At 36.9% G+C, this 27,579-nt stretch overlaps 1 protein-coding gene across 3 annotated transcripts in view; it reads right to left on the reverse strand.

Annotated features, from left to right (window-relative positions):
- The window catches only part of LOC122664743 (WASH complex subunit 4-like), a 48,907-nt gene extending 22,823 nt beyond the window's left edge, over window positions 1–26,084 (reverse strand). For 2 of the 3 annotated variants that reach the window (XM_043860709.1, XM_043860710.1), the window contains exons 1-6: window positions 26,027–26,084; window positions 5,072–5,346; window positions 1,060–1,409; window positions 557–674; window positions 286–409; window positions 120–200 (exon numbers count right to left, since the gene is read on the reverse strand). In XM_043860709.1, coding sequence (XP_043716644.1) covers window positions 120–200; window positions 286–409; window positions 557–674; window positions 1,060–1,409; window positions 5,072–5,346; window positions 26,027–26,036 — 958 coding nt within the window. In that variant the 5' untranslated portion in view covers window positions 26,037–26,084. Of the gene's footprint in view, window positions 1–119; window positions 201–285; window positions 410–556; window positions 675–1,059; window positions 1,410–5,071; window positions 5,347–5,468; window positions 5,525–26,026 lie in introns of those variants that run through there. The other variant, XM_043860708.1, reaches the window with a different exon arrangement.
- Between the last annotated feature and the right edge of the window lie 1,495 nt (window positions 26,085–27,579).

A 27,579-nucleotide genomic window follows, 5' to 3' on the forward strand; every position in this document is an offset into this window, starting at 1 on the left:
TATTAAACAAATTATTAAGACTGCCAACTAAAGCTTAGTAATCCCAAAACTGGGCATGCATGAAGAATAATGTGAGATCATAAAGAACAGCCAACAATTGTAGGCATAAAAGGGCATACCAGAAGCATAAGTTCCAAATAGAAACAGAGCTACGTGATGCAGTATTTTCCTCCGGTCCAAAAGAGATTCCTTCCATGTATCTGTTTGAGAGGATTAGCATTTGTAGGAAAAGCAAAGAAAGAAAAAGGCCATGAATTTTTATTTTTAGGGCACTGAAACACCTACCAAGTCGTGAAAGAATTTCTTGCAACCCATCATGAATGAAAGAACTACATGCATCCAGCAATTTTCTGTTTTGCCTGACCTTCTGCAGTGTATCAACCCATGACAGTTCCTCCAGTAACAAACGCTGAAAAAAGCAACAAGGTTTCTCAAAATTCTTAACGTCCTAACAGACATTCACATTTTCGAGGAGTATTTGTTGTGGCAAAATCATTTAGCTCCATAATCAAAGAAAACATTTGGCTGTAAACCTAAACAATGATGCATTTCTTACCCGAAAGAATCCAGCATCCAAAAGCTTTTCCAAGCGGATAATTACTTGATCTAGACAATCTAGATCCCCAAATGCAATATCAAAGTCATTGGGATCCAGTTTCACCTTATTCAACATCCTACAAAGAATATGGGTGGGAACAAAATTATAAAAAATAAAAAAAAAATAGTTGTCCTGGTATTTTGCAATGGAAGGTGGAGATATGAGCTACTATTGTGAGAAAGGGTGAACATGCAATTCTATAATCACATACCATGGATAAATCCCCCTCCCCAAAAGTGAAAATTTACAATCCACTCAAGAAAGTTTCCCTCAAAAAAAAAAAAAAAGATTGTGTTGAACATTGGACGGTGGGGGATTTTAACAAAGGTAGAAACTTTAAGCATACAAAATGATTAAAGCAGTATTTACCAATAAGATTTCACACGTGAAATAGAAATCTTTTAAGAGGAAAAAGAACATAATTATTTTTCAACTTCAAAATGGAAGTATATAAAAAGTACCTTGCATAAAGAGATAAGTAACTCTTGATACGGCCATTCTGTGCCAAAATTTCATCCAAAACAAGAAACATGGCCAGGCCATCAGCAAAGGAGCTAAATGCACTCGTCAGTATGACCTTCTTGAAAGATTTGCATAGTATGTCATTCTTGTCCTTCAGAGAGTAAATGGAATCTAGTTGTTGGAGCAAATTGCACATAACCTCACTCATCCGAGATGTGGTCTTAGATAGTTCCATGAACAATGACAGTGATTGACCAAAAGCCTTCTGGGGCTCTCCTTCTAGCAGTATTTCTTGTGAACTGGATCCATGACCGAAGAGGAACATCTGCCTGTAAATATTTCTTCTGGCCTACGAGATTCCATTTTATGAGTGCAAGAGAAGCTAGCTTCCAAATGAAGACTCATAAAAAGCAATTAGTAATTAATCATTGAACTTAAAGAAAATGTATAATTCAGCAGTTCAAGCGAGTAAATCTACAGACAGTGAAAGTTTAATAGATAAATATAGACTGTTCAAGCGAGTAAATCTACAGACAGTGAAAGTTTAATAGATAAATATAGACTGTTAAAACTGTCAATCTGAAGTTCCCTATGATTGCTACAGAAACGACCTTATGCGATATTGCATCAAAGGAAGGACAAACTGAATTTCCAAGTTCTAGATATGCAAAAAATGGAGCTCTTTATTCCATTTAGAGAATTTAGAAGGACACCCTATGACCCTAATTACACGATTAAACTTATTTCCCTTTTTTTTTCTGTTTGCTCTCATATATAAAACACTCAGATTTACAAGATTTATTATCAGCACTCAGGTCGTTCATAACACCAGTTTTTGTATGGTAACATCTTTTTCCGTCGTACACTGCACATAACGCAAATTTGAGCCAAACCTCACTTCTTACAAGCAAGAAAAAATCTCATAATTTTGGTTTCTGATCCAAGATAACCAATGATAATCCAAAACTGAAACTCGACCTTGAAACAGTCAATATATCACGGAAAAATTACAAGAACAGTATTGCCTCTTGGAGTCTCCCACACTCGCTCTAGTGTGGGTGGAGCTTTGTATTGTTTTGCTGTATTTTTCTTTCTCCCCCCATTCTTTGGGGCCCTCTGTTTCTTCTTTTCCTTTGGTAATGAATTTTTTATTCACCAAAAAAAAAACTACAAGAACAGCAGTTGGACGTATCAAATATGGCCCAAAGACATCAAAATTAAATTAGTTAATAATAGAGTAACAAAAAAGAGGGCGGGCCTCGGCGAACGGTAAGGTTGCACCATTGCACTCTTTAGTGGACTTCTAGATTGTGCATGGGATAGTGTGGGGCCCCCATGTGTCTGTGTGGAGAAGAGATCAAGTCATGCTTGCTGGATTCTTCTAGTAGATTGTTAACATCATAGTTTCTATTTTGTAATACTACTTAGTTACTAAGTCTTAGTGTACAAGGTAGTTTCTATTTGAGTTTTCTTTTTGGTAACTAGTCTTTCTATTCTTGTATTAGCAGATTTAGAAGATACTTTGCTGCCTACTTTCCGCACACGCATGGAGGCTTCTATTTTGTAATAGCTTATTGCTATATTTTATAAATACAAGAATAGAGAACCTAACCCATGGTTTTGGCTATTCCTCTGTTGAGTTCTCTCTGTGAGATACATGGCACTGTGGTGATTCAGCAGCAAACCCAAGGTGGTGAAGCCCCCCGCAGGCCTTGGTGGTGAAAACCAGGTCATAGTCCTTCTTCCCTCTCTTTTCTCTCCATCATTACTTCAGTTTCACCAAGCTACATGGTGTATGCATGGGCGACTGTCAGGGTAATCTGAAACTCTTCTTTTGTGGGCTCGCTTCTGCCAACTTTGTTTTCATTCTCTTTGATTCAGTTCAGCTATTACTCACTCCATATTCTGCTAGTTCTCAGTTTCAGTCCTTACATCCGTAGTTTCTGTCCACTTGTGATCGCAGGCTTCCATCAAGGATTCCAACTAGTCCAGCCCTTCGATCAAGCCCAATTTTTTATGTGTTGTTTTTCTCTATTGGGGCTACACTTGTCCAAAAGTGCAGGTTCATCAAGCCCGAATTTTTATATGTTTTTTCTCTATTTTTCTGTTTTTCACACGGTTTTATTTTCTGCCCACCTTCATTATTCACCATCTAACTGTTTGTTCTTGATGATATTTTAGCCACAAGTTCAGCAGATTTAGGCCAGCTTTGACCAGATTTTTAGCCTCATCGGCTGGCCGGTGGCCGGTTTGTGGGTTATTACATCATCTATTTTCTGCCCCATTGTTACCTAAGCTAGGAACACAGTGGTTCTGTCATGTGGTATTTCAGTTCATTAAATCTTATTTTAATTTATTAGAATTCATCACCTATATCCTGGACTGGGGTTGGAAATGGGAGGGGTTAAACTGGTTAGGTTATGGTATGACCCTTGTCGGGTTAAGGTCAGGAATTGTATTTGAAATAACATGGGTATAGCCTCTACCCTCCATTGACACGGCAGGTACATGGCCGAGTTAGTAGTTCCCTTGTAAACTTGGTGAACCCCACGAATGTTTCACACGGTGGGCTAGGTTGAGTAATATTTCAAGCGGGTAGGGTATGACATTGTTGACACCCAACCCAAAGAAAAATCATAAAAAAGAGTGTACCCAAAAAAAAATCCTGGACCAATAATTAAATCATACCTCTGCAAAAATCCCATTATAGACTACCAACTTACCAATATTTTGGCCATAATTCTCCAAAAACCAGAACTAAGATCGGCATAATTGACCTCCTGAACTGCCAGGGTTTTGTGCTTTCTAACCCTATGTGATTTCCTTGACTTGGGAAAGCTACGGCATGATTCCCACACAAATGGGACCTGTCAATGGTTGCTACACCACGCCAGCTTCACTCAAAGAAAAGCTTGGCACATTCTCAACATGTCATCAAATGCTCTGTTCATGCGGCTTTCCATTGAAATGTTCAACTTAGTAAGTGTTACAAATCACAAATCTCAAAATTCTGAAAGTGCCCATGTAAAATTGAAGAACATTTAGGGACTACAGTAAGGCTGCAAGTTGATGCCACATTGTTTATCAATAATGTTGAATAATGTCAAAATAAACAAGCATCGCTTATCTGCAATTCTTAATTATTTTGGCACTCTATTCATGCATTTGAACTATTCTTTTTTAGCAGTTAATAGGGCAAATAGAAAGGGAAAAAAATCCAGCTATTCCTTGTTGATATGGTTCATCGCTCACATTTTATGGTCTGCAGTATGCAATTTGCCATGAAGACTGAAGAGGCTGAACCAGATGAACCCAACTTATTAGAGTAGACTTCCAAAATGTTTAACTTGTAGTATGCTTTGGTTGTTGGCTTCAGTTCATTCAGTTCTTTGTTTCATTTCACTCATTTTTTCAATCATTCAATTTGTATTGTGATTGATTTACTGCCAGAAAATTCCCCTCAACTTTGTCCAAGTTGAAGTAGACAAAATTTGTTAATCAGGATAGACACTCTTTAAATGGTAACTATGTTCACTTAGACTAAAGACAACCCAAGTAATAAAAATATGAATCCAATTAGAATATAATTACCTCTCTATTTATGTACAATAAGTAGACCACTTTTTAAAACAAAGAATAATAAACAATATGCAATCGTAACTAGAGTTTTGATATACTGCACACTGATATGCAAACCAAAAATTCGATATAAAAAACAAATTCATTATAAACCACTTTGCAATGGGCCTGCTATAACTAAACAGTTATCCTTGTACAGGAATTAAACTAAAATCTCATCTCAATACTTGTCCTCAAATTTACGGGAAAAAAAATATGGTGTTGAACCTAGGGTTTGTTTGAAATTTGAAACACTTACCCAAATTTCTTAAAATTTTAGTTTTTTGGGGGGCGGAGGGGGGGTGGGTGATAAAAACCAATAATTGAAAAGGGTGTCCAAAAGGCCCCAAACTCGAAAGAAAAAGAATCGAGCGGATAAATTAGAGAACATACATATTGAGTGAGCCTGGAGATTTCGATACAATCATACGACAGCACGGTTACAAACTTGGAAACCAGAACATTGTCCGTTCCAATAAGCGTCAAGATATCTGAATGCTCTAAGGGCTGTGCGTGCACACGAACTGGAGCGGAATTCAAGCTAAATGTACCAAAGACAGGTGAAATTTGGAAAGGATCCTTATGCAGGGTCTTCAACAGGTCGTGGCTCCGGCATCGCCAGTTATCAACGACTCTTCGGAGCTTCTCTTGCTGTTCATCCAGCTCCGCTGTAGGATTAAGACCAAAAACAATGAAAATAACAAACCGATGCGAAATTCAACAGAAAATAATGAATTCTGAAGAAATGATGAGAATCCAATGCCCGTGAAGACATGATATCCAAACCTACCAGACGCCATGATGCGGAGTTTAGTTTCGCATTTGATGTCTAATGCCCTAGACGGAACCGATTGAGCCACTTCCTTAGTTTTTTCTGCGTTAATTAGTACCGTACGAGTAGCAGCTAATTAATGATCAAAGATATACCTGCCGCCATTTTTCTTCCTTCTTTTTGTTCTCCCTCTCCAAAACCTGCTTTGAAAGCTTGAAGTTGTACCAAAAAAGATTATTTGATTTTGAATTATTAGAAGATTTCTGGGGGAAATGGTATATTCACATAATGTTCCTAATTGCAATATAAAATGAAGCTATCATTAAAATCATTTGGAAAATAGTAGGACTTTTTATTAGATGACGTGGACGAAATACTAACAAGTGGTTTTTTTCTTCATGTTATTTGTCATATTCATCCGAACCTCTCCCTTAAAACCTTAGGTTGAACTTAGGTTGCGTACAATGATCTTTTGATAAGAGGGAGGGAAGGACTGACAGTATCTTTCACGCATTGGTTCCATACCGCTGCACCATTCTTGGGAAGACCTTCCTTAAAGTGTTTGTACTTCTCATAAGATGGATCTGATTCTTTTACACGAATAAGTCCAAGTGCTTCAACTAATGCAGAGTGGCAGTCATGCCCCATTTCTACAAGTTGAAGGCAACAATGCTTGCTAACATTACCTTGTCCAGCCAATCCTATTATGATTTCAATGCCACATGCATCATCATGTATATGCTTTGAACAATTGTCTAGATATTGATAAAATCCCGGTCGAGGTTCAGGTGGTAGTGCTGAAACTGGTCCAGGAGTAGGTGTAATGTTCCTTGCTGCAAGTGCGGGCACAATTACCATGCCCTTGAAGGCTAAGAACACTAAGATTATCATTGAAATATCATAGAAATTTGCCAACTTATTTTAATTTATTCTTTTACTATCAAAGGATAGTAAATTTTTTTTTATGAATTGACCTTTCCTACATCAACAAATTTATAGGATTCAAGTTTCTGTTAGAAACATATTAAACAGGTACGTTATGAATGAATGAGCTTCTTTATTTCATTTTTCAGTTATTGATAATCACATTAATAATATTTAATATCACAATTCTCAAGTGAATGCATACTATATTGTTGAAAAAACCTTTACCTTATTCATTAAAAAATTGACAAATTTTGCGACACCTAATTTTTTATCACTTCTTTATGGTTTTTCGAAACAACTAAATTAATTGTAATTCTATTGATTGTTTTGAGAGAAACATATAATTGTAATATCTTTTAAGGGAGAAAGTCTTTTGGTCTAGAGTCCATATAACCAAGCAATGGTTGGCTGCATAATTCTGTCCCGCGGTAAATCGGGCTATAATGAAATTTTGTGGATAAATAGATCCCAAAGTCCCCTACTCACATGAAAGTTTCAGCACAAACAGAGTTCATTATATGGAATATAAAGCAATTAAAAAAAAATTTTGAACGATTGTGGGAGGAGCTACTCTGCATGGATACATGGTAATGTCTACCAAAAAAAAAGGGTTATTGACAAATGTCCCCTTGAAAATGCCCATTTGTTCAAATGCCTCCTACAACTTTTTTAATTGCAAACTCTCTCTACTTTCAAAACAGTATAGCACTTTGGTCCAGCCGTTAATTTGGGACGTTAGACGTTAGTTTCAAGAAATCTAATGACCAAAATGCCCTTGTGACAAAAATCCACCAAAATTAAATATTAAAGTGGCCAAATTGCCCTCATCTTCCCCAAATCATTTAGGTATTTCAATTAATCTTATCTCATCACCGAGACAATGGAATATTGCTAAATTGAAAGTGCTTTTATCCTTCTAAGAAGTGAGTGGTATTCTTGAAATCCTCCTTAGCACAAAATTGCCCAGATATACTTTGTTGAGGATGAATAAAATTCCACCCTATGATTGGGTTTGCAAAAAAAAAAAAAAAAAAGAGTTAGAAACATAGTTCGTTAAAATGGGAAAGACAAAAAATCATTATTCATTATATAATTTTTAAAATAGCCCAGATTTGAATAGGATGGTAAAAACAAAAAACAAAAAAAGTCAAACATTTTGAGAATGACCTAAAAGGAAAACAGATAATACAAGTTTTAAACATTTTTAACTTTGAAAAATATGGGAGTAGACACCCCATTTTCGAGTTGGGCTCACGTTCACGTACATGAGTGTATGATAATGGCTCCCAGTTGTTTAGAAGGAATCCATCCATGTGGATCCCACAAAGTGGATTCCATCTCAACAGTTAGGAACCGTTCTCATAAGTTCACGTACGTGGTACGTGAATGTGCGTTGGACTCCCCATTTTCATACCCGAGGATGTTCACGACGGTGATGAATTAGATATATTCTAGGACAAGGAGAAAAACTCACCTTCTATAGTTTTAAAATTACCAAATGACATTGAGAGCCTGAGAGGTGTTGGTTGGATAAAATTAATAAAATTGTCTTAAAGAAGGTGCAAAATTCATGAATTAAGTGTATTTAATCATAAAATATCCATTATTTAAAGATGGTGCAAAATAGAGGCTTGATTTGGTCATTATTTTAAGTTTTTTGGTTGTGTAGGTATAGACACCCCATTTCGTCACCCGACACAGGATTGGTTATGATGATTAGGTTTTTTTTTTTTTTGGTAAAAAGATTTATTAACGCTGGAACAATGTCCCAGTACCATCAAACAACAACGGAAGACAAATACATTCAGGGGGAAAAGAAAACCAGGAAAAATCCCTTTGAACAAAAGAGCTCGCTCTAGCCAGTGCATCAGCAGCCGAATTTGCTTCTCTTAGAGTATGAAGAAATTCAATGACTAAGAAACTGCCGACTAGCATCATACAATCCTCGATGATTGATGCAATAGACCAAGGTGGAGCTAAGGTGGGATGAGTGAGTAAGTGGATGATCAACAAATTATCGCTTTCTATGATGATTCTGTTATAACCCTTCAAAATAGCCAACTGCAAGGCTGTCCGAACGGCTAAAGCTTCAGCCACTAAAGCAGTATTGTACCCAATACCCTGAGCAAAACATCCAAGAAACTGAGAATTATGATTGCGCCAAACTCCTCCAATTCCGGCTCTTCCTGGATTCCCACTACTTGCACCATCAACATTAATCTTCACAATGCCTTGCGGAGGAGGAATCCATCTGACCCATCGTGTATATCTTGGTCGAATCTCAACACAACATTGTAACTGTTCCTTGGCCAGCATGATGACTCTCCTTTTGAGTACATTAAGATCTAACTGCTCATTCCTAAAAACAAGATCCCAATATGCACTCCAAATAACCCAAATCAAACTGCAGAAAAGGGCTGCTTTTAATTTATTCTCTCTACTATTGGAATTTGAAAGGTTCATAGCAGTGACTATACCAACATCAAACTCCTGAATATAGAGGAAGTCAAGTAACCCTAGGGAGGCCCAAAGCTCATGAACCTTGGGGCAGGCTATAAAGAGATGATCTGCACTCTGCTGATGTACATGACACATCGCACAAACTGTGTTGAGATGAAATCCCCTGTGGTTAAGAAGAATAGGAAGAGGCAGCTTTTGATGTAAGGTTTTCCATATCAAATGTTGCGTTTTGGGAGCTGTTGGAAGATACCATACTTTGAGCCAAAGAGGGTTTTGAAGAGAAGAATTACCCTCGACAGCGAGCTTATAAGCGGAGGCAACTGTGAAGATACCCGTAGAGGTACCAGTCCACACAATTCGATCAGGGCAAGGAAAAGTTGGTATGGATATTGATAGGATTCTGAAAGCAATATCCGGTGACCACCATTGAAAAGAAGCTCTCTCTTCCAAGACAAAGAAGTATGATCTATAAGATCCGACACCAAGAGAGGAGCTAAAGGATGGATAGGAAGGGGAGCAGCTAGAGGGGGACAATCAGGAATCCAGAAGTCAGTCCATGGATTGATAGAGCACCCATCACCTAGGAAGTGAAAAATTCCCTTCTGAATAAGATCACGGACCGAACAGACAAATTTCCATCCCCACGAAGAAGAAGACGGGCAAGGGGCATGGAGAAAATGAGAGGTGGGGAAATATTTAGTTTTCATGAGAGAGGACCATAGTGAAGCGGGAGGAAACAGCAGCTCCAATGCTTTTTTAGCAAGCAAAGCCTGGTTCATAGGGGCTGACAATTTGATATTCAAACCTCCGCTTGTTTTAGGTAAACAAATTGTAGACCAAGAGATTGTAGGAACTGCGGAGCTACTACCATTAGACCAAAAAAATTGCCTACTGATGGAGTCTAAAGACTTGTGAATAGCCGTAGGGAGTTTAAAGCATGACATTGTATATTGAGGCATGGCAGCTAAGGTAGATTGAATCAACACAGCCTTACCCGCTGGGCTCAGATACTGAGTTTTCCAATGCTGCAATTTACCATTAACCCTCTGTAAGAGTGTCGAACATTGGGCTTTAGATAATTTACCTGAGGCGTAGGGAATTCCAAAATAAGAATCCAAAAAAGCCGTAAGAGTGATTTGAAAAAATTCCCTAAGTTGCCTTTTAATCAAAGAATGCACATTTGGGCTGAACTGTGCCCTGGACTTATGGATGTTCAGAGCCTGACCTGAAAACCAACAATACTCTTGTACCACTTCATTCAGTCTACTAGCCTCATGCATATCTGCTTCACCAAAAAATATCAGATCATCTGCAAAAGCTATGTGATTTATCTTTTCACTTCCCCTGCTAATTTGCAACCCTTTTAAGTAGTGCCTCTCTTGTGCTATATTCAATTTGGTGGATAAAACTTCCGCACAAAGCACAAACAAATAAGAAGAGAGAGGATCACCCTGCCTAAGCCCTCTGGAATGCTTGAAAAAAGGTAAGGCAGTACCATTTACCAATATACTAAGATGAGTATTCTCCATGCAGAACATTACCCTATTGATCCAAGTCTACTCAAAACCGTAATGCAAAAGATTGATGATTAGGTGCACTAAGACAGAAAGGGACCTATTTTGATGGCTTCAAAGGATTCTTAGTTTCTTACGACCCCAACTGACTTCTGGAATAATTACAAGGAATTTAAGAAACTGGCCTAAGAAATGACCAAATATACCCCTAACAGGGTTGACCATGTCAAACTTGGTAAATAACCATGATTTAGGTCAGCTTTTGACCAGATTTTAGCCTCATCGGCTGGCCGGTTTGTGGGTTATTACTTCATCTATTTTCTGCCCCATTGTTACCTAAGCTAGGAACACAGTGGTTCTGTCATGTGGTATTTTAGTTCATTAAATCTTATTTTAATTTATTAGAACTCATCACCTATATCCTGGACTGGGGTTGGAAATGGGATGAGTTAAACTGGTTAGGGTATGGTATGACCCTTGTCGGGTTAGTGTCAGGAATTGTATTTGAAAAAACATGGGTATAGCCTCTACCCTCCATTGACACTGCAGGTACATGGCCGAGTTAGTAGTTCCTTTGTAAACTTGGTGAACCCCACGAATGTTTCACACGGTGGGCTAGGTTGAGTAATATTTCAAGCAATTAGGGTATGACATTGTTGACACCCAACCCTAAGAAAAATCATAAAAAAGGGCGTACCCAAAAAAAAATCCTGGACCAATAATTAAATCATACCTCTGCAAAAATCCCATTATAGACAGATCATTCTCCTCTCAGGTACCCTGCCTGGTCAGGTGTGCAGGTTCCTCTCATAGGAGGGCATAAATGACGACCTCACCCCACCAGGGCAGTGTGTTTGGGTAAGGGGCGAGGTTGTCATTTCTGCCCCTCCTATGAGAGGAACCTGCGCATCTGACCAGCCAGGGAACCTGAGAGGAGAAAAATTCATTATGGACTACCAACTTACCAATATTTTGGCCATAATTCTCCAAAATCAACCTGAACTAAGATCGGCATAATTGACCTCCTGAACTGCCAGGGTTTTGTGCTTTCTAACCCTATGTGATTTATTGATTTCCATGACTAGGGAAAGCTAAGGCATGATTCCCACACAAATGGGACCTCTCTATGGTTGCTACACCATGCAGCTTCACTCAAAGAAAAGCTCGGCACATTCTCAACATGTCATCAAATGCTCTGTTCATGCTGCTTTCCATTGAAATGTTCAACTTATTAAGTGTTACAAATCACAAATCTCAAAATTCTGCAAGTGCCCATGTAAAATTGAAGAACATTTAGGGACTACAGTAAGGCTGCAAGTTGATGCCACATTGTTTATCAATAATGTCGAATAATGTCAAAATAAACAAGCATCGCTTATCTGCAGTTCTTAATTATTTTGGCACTCTATTCATGCATTTGAACTATTATTTTTTAGCAGTTATTAGGGCAAATAGAAAGGGGAAAAAATCCATTGGAAACAAACCAATCTAGTTCAGCTATTCCTTGTTGATATGGTTCATCGTTCACGTTTTGTGGTCTGCAGTATGCAATTTGCCATGAAGTTACATAAGACAGTATCACCGATATTGTCATTATATAGTCAATAGTTACATTGACATTATAATGACAATATCAGTGATACTGTCTTATGTAATCCAAGTTGAAGTAGACAAAATTTGTTAATCATGACAGACACTCTTTAAATGGTAACTATGCTCACTTAGACAAAAGACAACCCAAGTAATGAAAATATGAATCCAATTAGAATATAATTACCTCTCCATTTAGGCATTTATGTACAATAAGTAAAACCCTTTTTAAAACAAAGAATAATAAACAATATGCAATCGTAACTAGAGTTTTGATATACTGCACACTGATATGCAAACCAAAAATTCGATATAAAAAACAAATTCATTATAAACCACTTTGCAATGGGCCTGCTATAACTAAACAGTTATCCTTGTATAGGAATTAAACTAAAATCTCTTCTCAAGACTTGTCCTCAAATTTATGGGAAAAAAATATGGTGCTGACCCTAGGGTTTTTTTTAATTTGAAACAGTTACCCAAATTTCTTAAAATTTTGGCTTTTTTTGGGGGGGCGGAGGAGGGGGGGGGGGTGGGTGATAAAAACCAATAATTGAAAAGGGTGTCCAAAAGGCCCCAAACTCGAAAGAAAAAGAATCGAGCGGAAAAATTAGAGAACATACATATTGAGTGAGCCTGGAGATTTCGATACAAGCATACGACAGCACGGTTACAAACTTGGAAACTAGAACATTGTCCGTTCCAATAAGCGTCAAGATATCTGAATGCTCCAAGGGCTGTGCGTGCACACGAACTGGATCAGAATTCAACCTAAATGTACCCAAGACAGGTGAAATTTGGAAACCTGTACCAGAACAGTATACAGGTTTGTCCGCTTATCATTTGCCACGTGTTAAGATCAAGACACACTACTAGCTATGTGGATCTCGATCCAATGGTAAAAGAAAGATTAGAAACATTCTGCCATTTTCATTTTTCGTTCATCTAGCTTTGAAAGCTTGAAGTGTTACAAAAAAAGATTATTTGATTTTGAATTACTTAGAAAAAACAATTTAGGAGATACTTTCATTTTATTTGACTTGTGAGGGAAATGGAATATTCACATAATTTTCCTAATTGCAATATAAATTGAAGGAATCATTAAAATCATTTGGAAAATAGTAGAAGAACTTTTTATTAAATGACGTGGATGAAATACTAACAAGTGGTTTTTTTCTTCATTTTATTTTTCATATTCGTCCGATCCTCTCCCTTAAAAACTTAGGTTGTGTACAATGATCTTTTGATAAGAGGGAGGGAAAGACTGGCAGTATCTTTCACGCATTGGTTCCATACTGCTGCACCATTCTTGGGAAGACCTTCCTCAAAGTGTTTGTACTTCTCATAAGATGGATCTGATTCTTTTACACGAATAAGTCCAAGTGCTTCAACTAATGCAGAGTGGCAGTCATGCCCCATTTCTACAAGTTGAACGCAACAATGCGCTAACGTTACCTTGTCCAGCCAACCCTATTATGATTTCATTGCCACATGCATCATCATGTATATGTTTTGAGCAATTTGTCTAGATATTGATAAAATCCCGGGCGAGGTTCAGGTGGTAGTGCTGAAACTAGTCCAGGAGTAGGTGTGATGTTCCTTGCTGCAAGTGCGGGCACAATTACCATGCCCTTGAAGGCTAAGAACACTATGATTATCACTGAAATATCATAGAAATTTGCCATCTTATTTTAATTTATTCTTTTACTGCCAAAGGATAGTAATTTTTATTTTTTATTTTTTATGAATTCACCTTTCCTACAACAACAAATTTATAGGATTCAAGTTTCTATTAGAAACATATTAAACAGGTACTTTATGAATGAATGAATGAGCTTCTTTATTTCATTTTTCAGTTATTGATAATCACATTAATGATATTTAATATCACAATTCTCAAGTGAATGCATACTATATTGTTGAAAAAGCTTTTACTGTATTCATTAAAAAATTGACAAATTTTGCGACACCTAATTTTTTATCGCTTCTTTTTGGTTTTCCGAAACAACTAAATTAATTGTAACTCTATTGATTGTTTTGAAAGAAACATATAATTGTAATATCTTTTAAGGGAGAAAGTCTTTTGGTCTAACAGTCCATATAACCAAGCAATGGTTGGCTGCATAAGTCTATCTCGTGGTAAATCAGGCTATAATAAAATTTTGTAGATAGATAGATCCCAAAGTCCCCTACTCACATGAAAGTTTCAGGGCAAACAGAGTTCGTTATATAGAATATAAAGCAATATTAAAAAAAAAAATTGAATTGATCCAGTTGTGGTAGGAGCTACTGTGCATGGATATACATGGGAATGTCTACCCAAAAAAAAAAAAAGGTTTTTGACAAATATCCCCCTAAAAATCCCATTTATCCAAATGCCCCCTACAAATTTTCTAATTGCAAACTTCCCCTATTTTCAAAACAATGTAGCACTTTGGTCCAGTCCGTTAATTTGGGATGTTAGACGTTAGTTTCAGGGAATCTAATGACAAAAATGCCCTTGTGATAAAAATCTACCAAAATTAAATATTAAAGTGACCAAATTGCCCTCATCTTTCCCAAATCGTTTAGGTATTTCAATTGATCTTATCTCATCACCGAGATAGTGGAATATTGCTAAATTGAAAGTGCTTTTATACTTCTAAGAAGTGAGTGGTATTCTTGAAATCCTCCTTAGCACAAAAAATTGCCTAGTACTTTGTTGAGGATGAATAAAATTCCACCCCATGATTGGGTTTGCAAGAAAAAGAAAAAAATGGAGTTAGAAACATAGTTAGTTAAAACGGGAAAGACAAAAAATCATTATTCAGTATATAATTGTTAAAATAGCCCAGATTTGAATAGGATGATAAAAACAAAAACAGTCAAACATTTTGAGAATGACTTAAAAGGAAAACAGACAATACAAGTTTTAAACATTTTTTAGTTTGAAAATTATGGGAGTAGACACCCCATTTTCGAGTTGGGCTCACGTTCATGTACATGGGTGTATGATAATGGCTCCCAGTTGTTTAGAAGGAATCCATCCATGTGGATCCCACAAAGTGGATTCCATCTGAACAGCTGGGAGTCGTTCTCATACGTTCTCGTACGTGAACGTGAGCTGGACTCCCCATTTTCATACCTGAGGATGTTCACGACGGTGATGAATTAGATATATTCTTGGACAAAGAGAAAAACTCACCTTCTATAGTTTTAAAATTACCAAATGACATTGAGAGCCTGAGAGGTGTTGGTTGGATAAAATTAATAAAACTGTCTTAAAGAAGGTGCAAAATTCATGAATTAAGTGTATTTAATCATAAAATATCCATTATTTAAAGATGGTGCAAAAGAGGCTTGATTTGGCCATTATTTTAAGTTTTTTGGTTGTGCAGGTATAGACAACCCATTTACGAGTTGGGCTCACGTTCACGTACATGAGTGTATGATAATGGATCCCAACTGTTTAGATGAAATCCATCCATGTGGATCCCACAAAGTGGATTCCATCTGAACAGCTGGGAGCCATTCTCGTACGTTCACATACGTGAACATGAGCTGGACTCCCCCATTTTCATAGCCGAGGATGTTCACGACGGTGATGAATTAGATATATGCTAGGACAAGGAGAAAAACTCACCTTCTACAGTTTTAAAATTACCAAATGACATTGAGAGCCTGAGAGGTGTTGGTTGGATAAAATTAATCAAATTGTCTTAAAGAAGGTGCAAAATTCATGAATTAAGTGTATTTAATCATAAAATATCCATTATTTAAAGATGGTGCAAAATAGAGGCTTGATTTGGCCATTATTTTAAGTTTTTTGGTTGTGTAGGCATAGACACCCCATTTCGTCACCCGAGACAGGATTGGTTATGATTATTAGGTGCACTAAGACAGAAAGGGACCTATTTTGATGGCTTCAAAGGATTCTTAATTTCTTATGACCCCATATGACTTCTGGAATAATGACAAGGAATTTAAGAAATTGGCCTAAGAAATGACCAAATATACCCCTAATAGGGTTGACCATGTCAAAGTTGGTAAATAACCATGATTTAGGCCAGCTTTGACCAGATTTTTAGCCTCATCGGCTGGCCGGTTTGTGGGTTATTACCTTAGTTAGTAAGTACGCGTATAATACGTGTACCCGAACGTTTAGATGAAAAAAACTTTTGTCGCAATTACAAGAAAAAACAATTTAAGAGATACTTTCATTTTATTTGATTTGTAAGGGAAATGGTATATTCACATAATTTTCCGAATTGTAATTTAAATTGAAGGAATCATTAAAATCATTTGGAAGATAGTGGAAGAACTTTTTATTAAATGATGTGGACGAAATACTAACAAGTGGTTTTTTTCTTCATTTTATTTTTCATATTCATCCGATCCTCTCCCTTAAAAACTTAGGTTGCGTACAATGATCTTTTGATAAGAGGGAGGGAAGGACTGGCAGTATCTTTCACGCATTGGTTCCATACTGCTGCACCATTCTTGGGAAGACCTTCCTTAAAGTGTTTGTACTTCTCATAAGATGGATCTGATTCTTTTACACGAATAAGTCCAAGTGCTTCAACTAATGCAGAGTGGCAGTCATGCCCCATTTCTACAAGTTGAACGCAACAATGCTTGCTAACGTTACCTTCTCCAGCCAACCCTATTATGATTTCGTTGCCACATGCATCATCATGTATATGTTTTGAGCAATTGTCTAGATATTGATAAAATCCTGGTCGAGGTTCAGGTGGTAGTGCTGAAACTGGTCCAGGTGTAGGCGTGATGTTCCTTGCTGCAAGTGCGGCCACAATTACCATGCCCTTGAAGGCTAAGAACACTATGATTATCACTGAAATATCATAGAAATTTGCCATCTTATTTTAATTTATTCTTTTACTATCAAATGATAGTACCTTTTTTTATTTTTATGAATTCACCTTTCCTACAACAACAAATTTATAGGATTCAAGTTTCTGTTAGAAACATATTAAACAGGTACGTAATGAATGAATGAGCTTCTTTATTTCATTTTTCAGTTATTGATAATCACATTAATGATATTTAATATCACAATTCTCAAGTGAATGCATACTATATTGTTGAAAAAGCTTTTACCTTATTCATTAAAAAATTGACAAATTTTGCGACACCTAATTTTTTTATCACTTCTTTATGGTCATTCGAAACAACTAAATTAATTGTAGCTCTATTGATTGTTTTGAGAGAAACATATAATTGTAATATCTTTTAAGGGAGAAAGTCTTTTGGTCTAGAGTCCATATAACCAAGCAATGGTTGGCTGCATAATTCTGTCCCATGGCAAATCGGGCTATAATGAAATTTTGTGGATAGGTAGATCCGTAGATCCCAAAGTCCCCTACTCACATGAAAGTTTCAGTACAAACAGAGTTCGTTATATGGAATATAAAGCAATTAAAAAAAAATTTTAATTGATCCGATTGTGGTAGGAGCTACTGTGCATGGATACATGGGAATGTCTACCAAAAAAAAAAAAGGGTTTTGACAAATGTCCCCCTGAAAATGCCCATTTATTCAAATGCTTCCTACAACTTTTCTAATTGTAAACTCCCCCTACTTTCAAAACAGTATAGCACTTTGGTCCAGTCGTTAATTTTGGACGTTAGACGTTAGTTTCAAGGAATCTAATGACCAAAATGCCCTTGTGACAAAAATCCACCAAAATTAAATATTAAAGTGGGCAAATTGCCCTCATCTTCCCCAAATCGTTTAGGTATTTCAATTGATCTTATCTCATCACCGAGACAGTGGAATATTGCTAAATTGAAAGTGCTTTTATCCTTCTAAGAAGTGAGTGGTATTCTTGAAATCCTCCTTAGCACAAAAAATTGCCCAGAAATACTTTGTTGAGGATGAATAAAATTCCACCCCATGGTTGGGTTTGCAAAAAAAAACAAAAAAGGAGTTAGAAACATAGTTAGTTAAAATGGGAAAGACAAAAAATCATTACTCATTATATACAGTTTTTAAAATGGCCCAGATTTGAATAGGATGGTAAAAACAAAAAGGGTAGCAGTTTTCTGTACGAGAGTGTGGCCTACGCCAGCACTCCCATGTGTCTATCTCTCTCCTCCTTAAAACAAGGGGGTAGAGGTATCTTTTCACATAGGGAGGAGAGAGATAGACTCATGGGAGTGCTGGCATAGGCCACACTCCCGGACTGAGAACTTTTTCCCAAACAAAAAACAAAAAAAATCAAACATTTTGAGAACGACTTAAAAGGAAAACAGACAATACAAGTCTTAAACATTTTTTAGTTTGAAAAATATGGAAGTAGATACCCCATTTTTGAGTTGGGTTCACGTTCACGTACATGAGGGTATAAAATTAATAAAATTGTCTTAAAGAAGGTGCAAAATTCATGAATTAAGTATATTTATTCATAAAATATCCATTATTTAAAGATGGTGCAAAATAGAGGCTTGATTTGGCCAAAATAGAGACACCCCATTTCGTCACCCGAGACAGGATTGGTTATGATGATTAGGTGCACTAAGACAGAAAGGGACCTATTTTGATGGCTTCAAAGGATTCTTAGTTTCTTACGACCCCAACTGACTTCTGGAATAATTACAAGGAATTTAAGAAATTGGCCTAAGAAATGACCAAATATACCCCTAACAGGGTTGACCATGTCAAAGTTGGTAAATAACCATGACATTGATCCCAGCTTAATGATTTGATGATTAATTATTCTTACCAAAGAAAAAAGATTTATAATCAATTTTCAGTATTAAAAAATGGTTTGAGAACGATTCCATTTGATGTTTGTTTTATAAAAGATTATGATTTCGGTCTGGTAGGATCCATTGGCCAAATAATTTTTGGCCAAAATGGTTTCTAATTTTAACACATTTTTTAATCATGAAATTCAGATTTTGGAATTGAGAGTTAAAGGAATTTGTCAGTGGACCTAACACGGTCCAGACCTGGGCCTAGGTTGGCCCAATTGGGCACCAAAGACCTTCCCTAACTAAGGTCCAATGACCCCCAGCTAAAGTGGTTGAGAGTCTACCGACATTGACTGATTTTATTCAATTTTTTGGTGTTTTCCAATGGGTTTTCATTCACAAGGGTGTGTTATAATTTTGAAAATTTTCTATATTTATTTGTATTTTATAATAATATCTAATATTAAGGGTATCTTGTTTTTTTTTTTAAGTCCATAAATTTGAATATTTGTTCTAGTGATTTTGATATTGGTCAGAATTTTTCATGTATAACCTATTATGAATTATTTTTATTATTTTAAAAAATTATTTGGGTATTTTCTAGGTTTCATGCATTAGAACTCAGAAGGGTATTTAGATCATTTTTATGAATTTATTAAGGAAATTTATATTTATTTGTTTATTTCATTATTCTCTATTAATATGTTCTGATGGTTAGAATAGATAGTTTCATGTATTCATATAATAGAATTTATTTATTTATTATGCTTAGTGCGTGTGTGAATATTTCGTTTATCACGTTTAAAATGGTGTTCTTGTAATATCATGTGTTTGTAAATTAAGAATTTCTTTATTTTTTGTGTTACTAATAATAGTAGCTTATTAGTTAATTTCTTATGATTTTATGTATACTAACTTTGTTGTAGTGCTCTTACCAAAAACAAAATTTGTTGTACTTCAGTGGGATAGTGGTAATTCTTTATGGGAAAAAAAAATATGGTGCTGATCCTAGGGTTTTTTTGAAATTTGAAACAGTAACCTAAATTTTTTAAAATTTTGGCTTTTTTGGGGGCGGAGGAGAGGGGTGTGATAAAAACCAATAATTGAAAATGGTGTCCAAAAGACCCCAAACTCAAAAGAAAAAGAATCGAACGGTTAAATTTTTTGGGTATAAAAGATGTCATGTAAAGCCAAGGTATCCATAGCACATAACTGACGGAGCCAAGGAGTGGCTAGAGACCATTCTGTCCAACATGCAACGAACAAGGCCTGCCGGGCTAGGAGGTCGGCAACTAAGTTGGACCCTCTAGGAACATGAACAAAAACACAACGCTCGAGACTGGAGGCCATAAACCGAATGTCATCTACAATCGCCACGACTTCAATGGGAGTTGGTTTGGTGTTGTCGTTGAGGCAATTGATTAGCTCCAGGTTATCCGACGCAACGCAAATAGAGTCCAGATATTCCCCTATGCACGCAAGCAGCCCAGCTCTAATGGCCAAAGCTTCACCAGTGATAACGGATGGAAACTCCATGGGCTCTGAGACTGCCAAAATGCATCCGCTCGCTGTTGAGTCTTTAGGTAACGAGGCATCGCAGTTAAGCTTCAACCACCCTCTCTCCGGAGCTGTCCAAGTACTCAGCTGGATAGGAGAAGGAGTCCCCCGTGATGACTCCCGTGGCTTCCAAGTAGCTGCGAACTCGGCATAAGCCGTTTGGGCTGCACGAATGACTTCGTCTGGAGTCCACCGGCGTTGCTTGAAAATCAGTTCATTTCTGGCAATCCAGAGAAACCAGACAATAAACGAAGCCAGACTAAGAACCTCCTGATTTCCTTGCTTAATTAGTGCCGGTATGAACCTGTAACCACCCTTTGATCCAAAGATGGACTTTGGGATCACTGCAAGGAGGTGGAATATACGCCAGAGAGCAGCCGAACCATACTGCTTTAGCGAAGTCACAGCCTAAATAGATATGATCTGTAGTTTCGAGGGCTTCACCACAGCGCTGGCAGGAGTGGTCCAGAGGGATCCGTCGATGTAACAGAGCCTCCCCCGACGCTAATCCTTTAGCACAGATCCTCCACAACAAATTCTGGATCTTAGGCAGTGTCTGACAAGCCCAGATGCACTTCCACACCTTATCATCAACTTCATCACTTGCATGGGAGGTTGAGGATGATGGTTTAGCTTTCTCCGTTTGTTGCGATATGTTTGAGAGATTGTGATAAGCTGATCGCACAGAAAAGATGCCAGTTCAATCCAGCGGTTAAATTATAGAACATACATATTGAGTGAGCCTAGAGATTTCGATACAATCATACGACAGCACGGTTACAAACTTGGAAACCAGAACATTGTCCGTTCCAATAAGCGTCAAGATATCTGAATGCTCTAAGGGCTGTGCGTACACACGAACTGGATCGGAATTCAACCTAAATGTACTCAAGACAGGTGAAATTTGAAAAACTGTACCAGAACAGTATACAGGTTTGCCCGCTTATCATTTGCCACGTGTTAAGATCAAGACGCACTACTAGCTATGTGGATCTCGATCCAATGGTAAAAGAAAGATTAGAAACATTCTACCATTTTCATTTCTCATTCATCTTGCTTTGAAAGCTTGAAGCTATACCAAAAAAGATTATTTGATTTTGAATTACTAGAAAAAACAATTTAGGAGATACTTTCATTTTATTTGATTTATGAGGGACATGGTATATTCACATAATTTTCCTAATTGCAATATAAATTGAAGGAATCATTCAAATCATTTGGAAAATAGTAAAAGAACTTTTTATTAGATGACGTGGACGAAAAACTAACAAGTGGTTTTTTTCTTCATTTTATTTTTCATGTTTATCCGATCCTCTCTCTTAAAAACTTAGGTTGCGTACAATGATCTTTTGATAAGAGGGAGGGAAGGACTGGCAGTATCTTTCACGCATTGGTTCCATACCACTGCACCATTCTTGGGAAGACCTTCCTTAAAGTGTTTGTACTTCTCATAAGATGGATCTGATTCTTTTACACGAATAAGTCCAAGTGCTTCAACTAATGCAGAGTGGCAGTCATGCCCCATTTCTACAAGTTGAAGGCAACAATGCTTGCTAACGTTACCTTGTCCAGCCAATCCTATTATGATTTCGTTGCCACATGCATCATCATGTATATGTTTTGAGCAATTGTCTAGGTATTGATAAAATCCCGGTCGAGGTTCAGGTGGTAGTGCTGAAACTGGTCCAGGAGTAGGTGTGATGTTCCTTGCTGCAAGTGTGGGCACAATTACCATGCCCTTGAAGGCTAAGAACACTATGATTATCACTGAAATATCATAGAAATTTGCCATCTTATTTTAATTTATTCTTTTACTATCAAAAGATAGTAATTTTTTTTATTTTTATGAATTCACCTTTCCTACAACAACAAATTTATAGGATTCAAGTTTCTGTTAGAAACATATTAAACAGGTACGTTATGAATGAATGAGCTTCTTTATTTCATTTTTCAGTTATTGATAATCACATTAATGATATTTAATATCATAATTCTCAAGTGAATGCATACTATATTGTTGAAAAAGCTTTTACCTTATTCATTAAAAAATTGATAAATTTTGCGACACCTAATTTTTTTTATCACTTCTTTACGGTCTTCTGAAACAACTAAATTAATTGTAACTCTATTGATTGTTTTGAGAGAAACATATAATTGTAATATCTTTTAAGGGAGAAAGTTTTTTGGTCTAACAGTCCATATAACCAAGCAATGGTTGGCTGCATAATAGAATCTGGCTAAGATCAGTGTATACAGTTGATCAACAGTTATAACTGTTATATTTTTGGACGGTATAGATCGTACAGTTACAATCCAACGGACCGGATTCAAAGTTGATCAACAGTTATGACTATTATGTGTTTGGATGGCTTAGATCGTACAGTTACGATCTAACGGACTAGATTCAAAGATGGAAGAATCCATCTGTTGGGAACAGGTGCCTAGTGGCTTATTAATAACCAGAGCTATTTCAAATTTGAGATATATCCCAAAACGTTCTCTTCTTCTCCTCATTCTCAAAGTTGTTTTTGTAGGGAATCTGTTTTGCTGCAGGAACAGATTTCTCTGCTTCTGGCTTTTCTGCTTCTCAAAAGGCTTTCTGATATCGTTCTTGGCTTCGTTTGTGCAATACGCAGCCAAGATAATCAACTTTGTTTGAGGCTTCACTGTATCCTGGAAGACAATTAGTCTACAACCTATTTGCATCAGATTGTAGGGACGAATTTCGTCTTAAGGAAAGCGACTTTGTAACGCGCCTTGAAGTTTCAAGCCAACTCTTGTTCTAATAGTTTCGACATTTAAAAAGTCTCTCCCACCCCATGACACATAGGTGAAATTTGATGTAGTGGTTTTTTGTGGTCGAAGGAGAGTCCTGCAAGGGTTTCAAGACAATTGGCTGGTATTTCACTTGTCTGGCAGAATACTTTGAAAGGAAAAAAACTTGATCTTTGTGTTTAAATCATGGTTTTTAATCCTATTTTTTGCTTTAAATCTAGAGATTTGGGTTAAACTAAGTTAGTTGATGCATCAAAATCTTCATGGCAATAGACTATTAATACATGTAAGAAATCTCATCCTTTACAACAATTTCAATTTAAGGCACTTGTCTGGTTATACGTTGTTCTCCATTTTAGTGTTTATGCACGATACATGTTATATATTGCTTATTTCTATTGTTTTTTTGCTCCAAAAGTGTATTTCCATGTGTATCTTGACCATTTCCATGTGTATATGTCAGTGAGTAAGCATCCGGGGTTGCTGGTTTCTTAAGCCCTTCAACTTGCTCGGTCAGCTCCCTTAGCTTTTTCTCCATTTCAGACTCTGGAGCTCGACCATTTTGCTCCTCAGCTCGGATGGGGTCTTGCACTATTTCTTGCTGAAGTCGGCCGTTCTGGTCGGCCAGCTCATCCTGATGAGGTTGTGCTCTGGTCTGGGATATGCTTTTATCTTTCAATTGACCATTTGATTGGCTCATTGAATGGGCAACTGCGAAGATTATTGTTGCTCAGAGCTGAAAACTTTAGATCTGGTTCTAAGCCTACCGCCAAATCTAATTCCAGGAATTTATCTCTCAAATAATGGTCTGGTGCTGGAATCTCTAAGGCCTGGAATCAATAGGGTTTGGAATTACCTAGTTAATCCATAGAGATGGTTTTACAAGTTTAGGGTATTAAAGAAGAAGAAGAAAAAAAGAAGCAGAGGGGAAGAAGAGGGTTCGGTTGGTGGCAGCCATGGAGTTTTGAGGTTTGAGCTGGGCTTTCACATTAGAAAATGGAGAAGATGAGAGATGAAGGAGAAGGAGATGATTCGGTGGGTTTGGCCATGGTGGAGGAGAAGGAGAAGTTGGGGATTTGGTAGCTGTTGTAGTTAGATGGGTTCGGTCATTAGTTGCAAGAGGAAGAAGAAGAAGAAAAGAAAAAATAAATAAAAAATATGAGGTTAGCCAATTAAAGGGTAATATCGTCTTTTGAAATGCTGTTTTAACACCGTTAACCACTTAGGGTACAGTTGATAGAATCTTTCAAAAGTAGGGGACGGTATTGTCATTATTCAAAACTTGGGTAGCGGGTTGACATTATGGATACTTAGAGGGGAGGGGGATGATATTTTCCCTTTAATTTATTAGAACTCGTCACCTATATCCTAGACTGGGGTTGGAAATGGGATGGGTTAAACTGGTTAGGGTATGGTATGACCTTTGTCGGGTTAGGGTCAGGAATTGTATTTGAAAACACATGGGTATAGCCTCTACCCTCCATTGACACTGCAGGTAACTAGGCCATGTATACATGGCCGAGTTAGTGGTTCCCTTGTAAACTTGGTGAACCCCACAAATGTTTACACAGTGGGCTAGGTTGAGTAATATTTCAAGCGGGTAGGGTATGACATTGTTGACACCCAACCCAAAGAAAAATCATAAAAAAGGGCGTACCCAAAAAAAAATCCTGGACCAATAATTAAATCATACCTCTGCAAAAATCCCATTATAGACGGATCATTCTCCTCTTAGGTTCCTTGCCCGGTCAGGTGCGCAGGTTCCTCTCATAGGAGGGCATAAATGACGACCTCACCCCACCCGGGCAGTGTGTTTGAGTAAGGGGTGAGGTCGTCACTTCCGCCCCTCCTATGAGAGGAACCTACGCACCTGACCAGCCAGGGAACCTGAGAGGAGAAAAATTCATTATGGACTACAAACATACCAATATTTTGGCCATAATTCTCCAAAATCAACCTGAACTAAGATCGGCATAATTGACCTCCTGAACTGCCAGGGTTTTGTGCTTTCTAACCCTATGTGATTTCCATGACTTGGGAAAGCTACGGCATGATTCCCACACAATTGGGACCTCTCTATGGTTGCTACACCACGCCAGCTTCACTCAAAGAAAAGCTCAGCACATTCTCAACATGTCATCAAATGCTCTGTTCATGCTGCTTTCCATTGAAATGTTCAACTTATTAAGTATTACAAATCACAAATCTCAAAATTCTGAAAGTGCCCATGTAAAATTGAAGAACATTTAGAGACTACAGTAAGGCTGCAAGTTGATGCCACATTGTTTATCAATAATGTCAAAATAAACAAGCATCGCTTATCTGCAGTTCTTAATTATTTTGGCACTCTATTCATGCATTTGAACTATTCTTTTTTAGCAGTTAATAGGGCAAATAGAAAGGGAAAAAAATCTATTGGAAACAAACCAATCTAGTTCAGCTATTCCTTGTTAATATGGTTCATCGTTCATGTTTTGTGGTCTGCAGTATGCAATTTGCCATGAAGTTACATAAGACATTATCACCGATATTGTCATTATATAGTCAATAGTTACATTGACATTATAATGACAATATCGGTGATACTGTCTTATGTAATCCAAGTTGAAGTAGACAAAATTTGTTAATCAGGACAGACACTCTTTAAATGGTAACTATGTTCACTTAGACAAAAGACAACCCAAGTAATAAAAATATGAATCCAATTAGAATATACTTACCTCTCTATTTATGTACAATAAATAGAACCCTTTTTAAAACAACGAATAATAAACAATATGCAATCGTAACTAGAGTTTTGATATACTGCACACTGATATGCGAACCAAAAATTCGATATAAAAAACAAATTCATTATAAACCAGTTTGCAATAGGACTGCTATAACTAAACAGTTATCAACGACTCTTCAGAGCTTCTCTTGCTGTTCATCCAGCTCCGCTGTAGGATTAAGACCAAAAACAATGACAATAACTAACCGATGCGAAATTCAACAGAGAAGAATGAATTCTGAAGAAATTATGAGAATCCAATGCTCGTGAAGACATGATATCCAAACCTACCAGACGCCATGATTCTGGTGTTTAGTTTTGCATTTGATGTCTAATGCCCTAGACGGAATCGATTGACCTACTTCCTTAGTTTTTTCTGCGTTAATTAGTACCGTACGAGTAGCAGCAAATTACTGATCAAAGATATACCTGCCGCCATTTTTCTTCCTTCTTTTTGTTCTCCCTCTACAAAACCTGTACCAGAACAGTATACATGTTTGTCCGCTTATCATTTGCCACGTGTTAAGATCAAGACGCACTACTAGCTATGTGGATCTCGATCCAATGGTAAAAGAAAGATTAGAAATATTCTGCCATTTTCGTTTCTCGTTCATCTAGCTTTGAAAGCTTGAAGTTGTACCAAAAAAGATTATTTGAATTTGAATTACTAGAAAAAACAATTTAGGAGATACTTTCATTTTATTTGATTTGTGAGGGAAATGGTATATTCACATAATTTTCCTAATTGCAATATAAGATAGTAGAAGAACTTTTTATTAAATGACGTGGACAAAATACTAACAAGTGGTTTTTTTCTTCATTTTATTTTTCATATTCATCCGATCCTCTCCCTTAAAAACTTAGGTTGCGTACAATGATCTTTTGATAACAGGGAGGGAAGGGGAAGGACTGGCAGTATCTTTCACGCATTGGTTCCATACCGCTGCACCATTCTTGGGAAGACCTTCCTTAAAGTGTTTGTACTTCTCATAAAATGGATCTGATTCTTTTACACGAATAAGTCCAAGTGCTTCAACTAATGTAGAGTGGCAGTCATGCCCCATTTCTACAAGTTGAAGGCAACAATGCTTGCTAACGTTACCTTGTCCAGCCAATCCTATTATGATTTCGTTGCCACATGCATCATCATGTATATGTTTTGAGCAATTGTCTAGATATTGATAAAATCCCGGTCGAGGTTCAGGTGGTAGTGCTGAAACTGGTCCAGGAGTAGGTGTGATGTTCCTTGCTGCAAGTGCTGGCACAATTACCATGCCCTTGAAGGCTAAGAACACTATGATTATCACTGAAATATCATAGAAATTTGCCATCTTATTTTAATTTATTATTTTACTATCAATGGATAGTAATTTTTTTTTTATGAATTCACCTTTCCTACAACAACAAATTTATAGGATTCAAGTTTCTGTTAGAAACTTCTTAAACAGATACGTTATGAATGAATGAGCTTCTTTATCTCATTTTTCAGTTATTGATAATCACATTAATGATATTTAATATCATAATTCTCAAGTGAATGCATACTATATTATTGAAAAAGCTTTTACCTTATTCATTAAAAAATTGACAAATTTTGCGACACCTAATTTTTTATCACTTCTTTATGGTCTTCCAAAACAACTAAATTAATTGTAACTCTATTGATTGTTTTGAGAGAAACATATAATTGTAATATCTTTTAAGGGAGAAAGTCTTTTGGTCTAGCAGTCCATATAACCAAGCAATGGTTGGCTGCATAATTCTGTCTCGTGGCAAATCAGGCTATAATGAAAATTTGTGGATAGATAGATCCCACAGTCCCCTACTCACATGAAAGTTTCAAC

The sequence above is a fragment of the Telopea speciosissima genome, chromosome 6, assembly GCF_018873765.1.
Source record: "Telopea speciosissima isolate NSW1024214 ecotype Mountain lineage chromosome 6, Tspe_v1, whole genome shotgun sequence".
Classification (NCBI taxonomy): domain Eukaryota; kingdom Viridiplantae; phylum Streptophyta; class Magnoliopsida; order Proteales; family Proteaceae; genus Telopea; species Telopea speciosissima.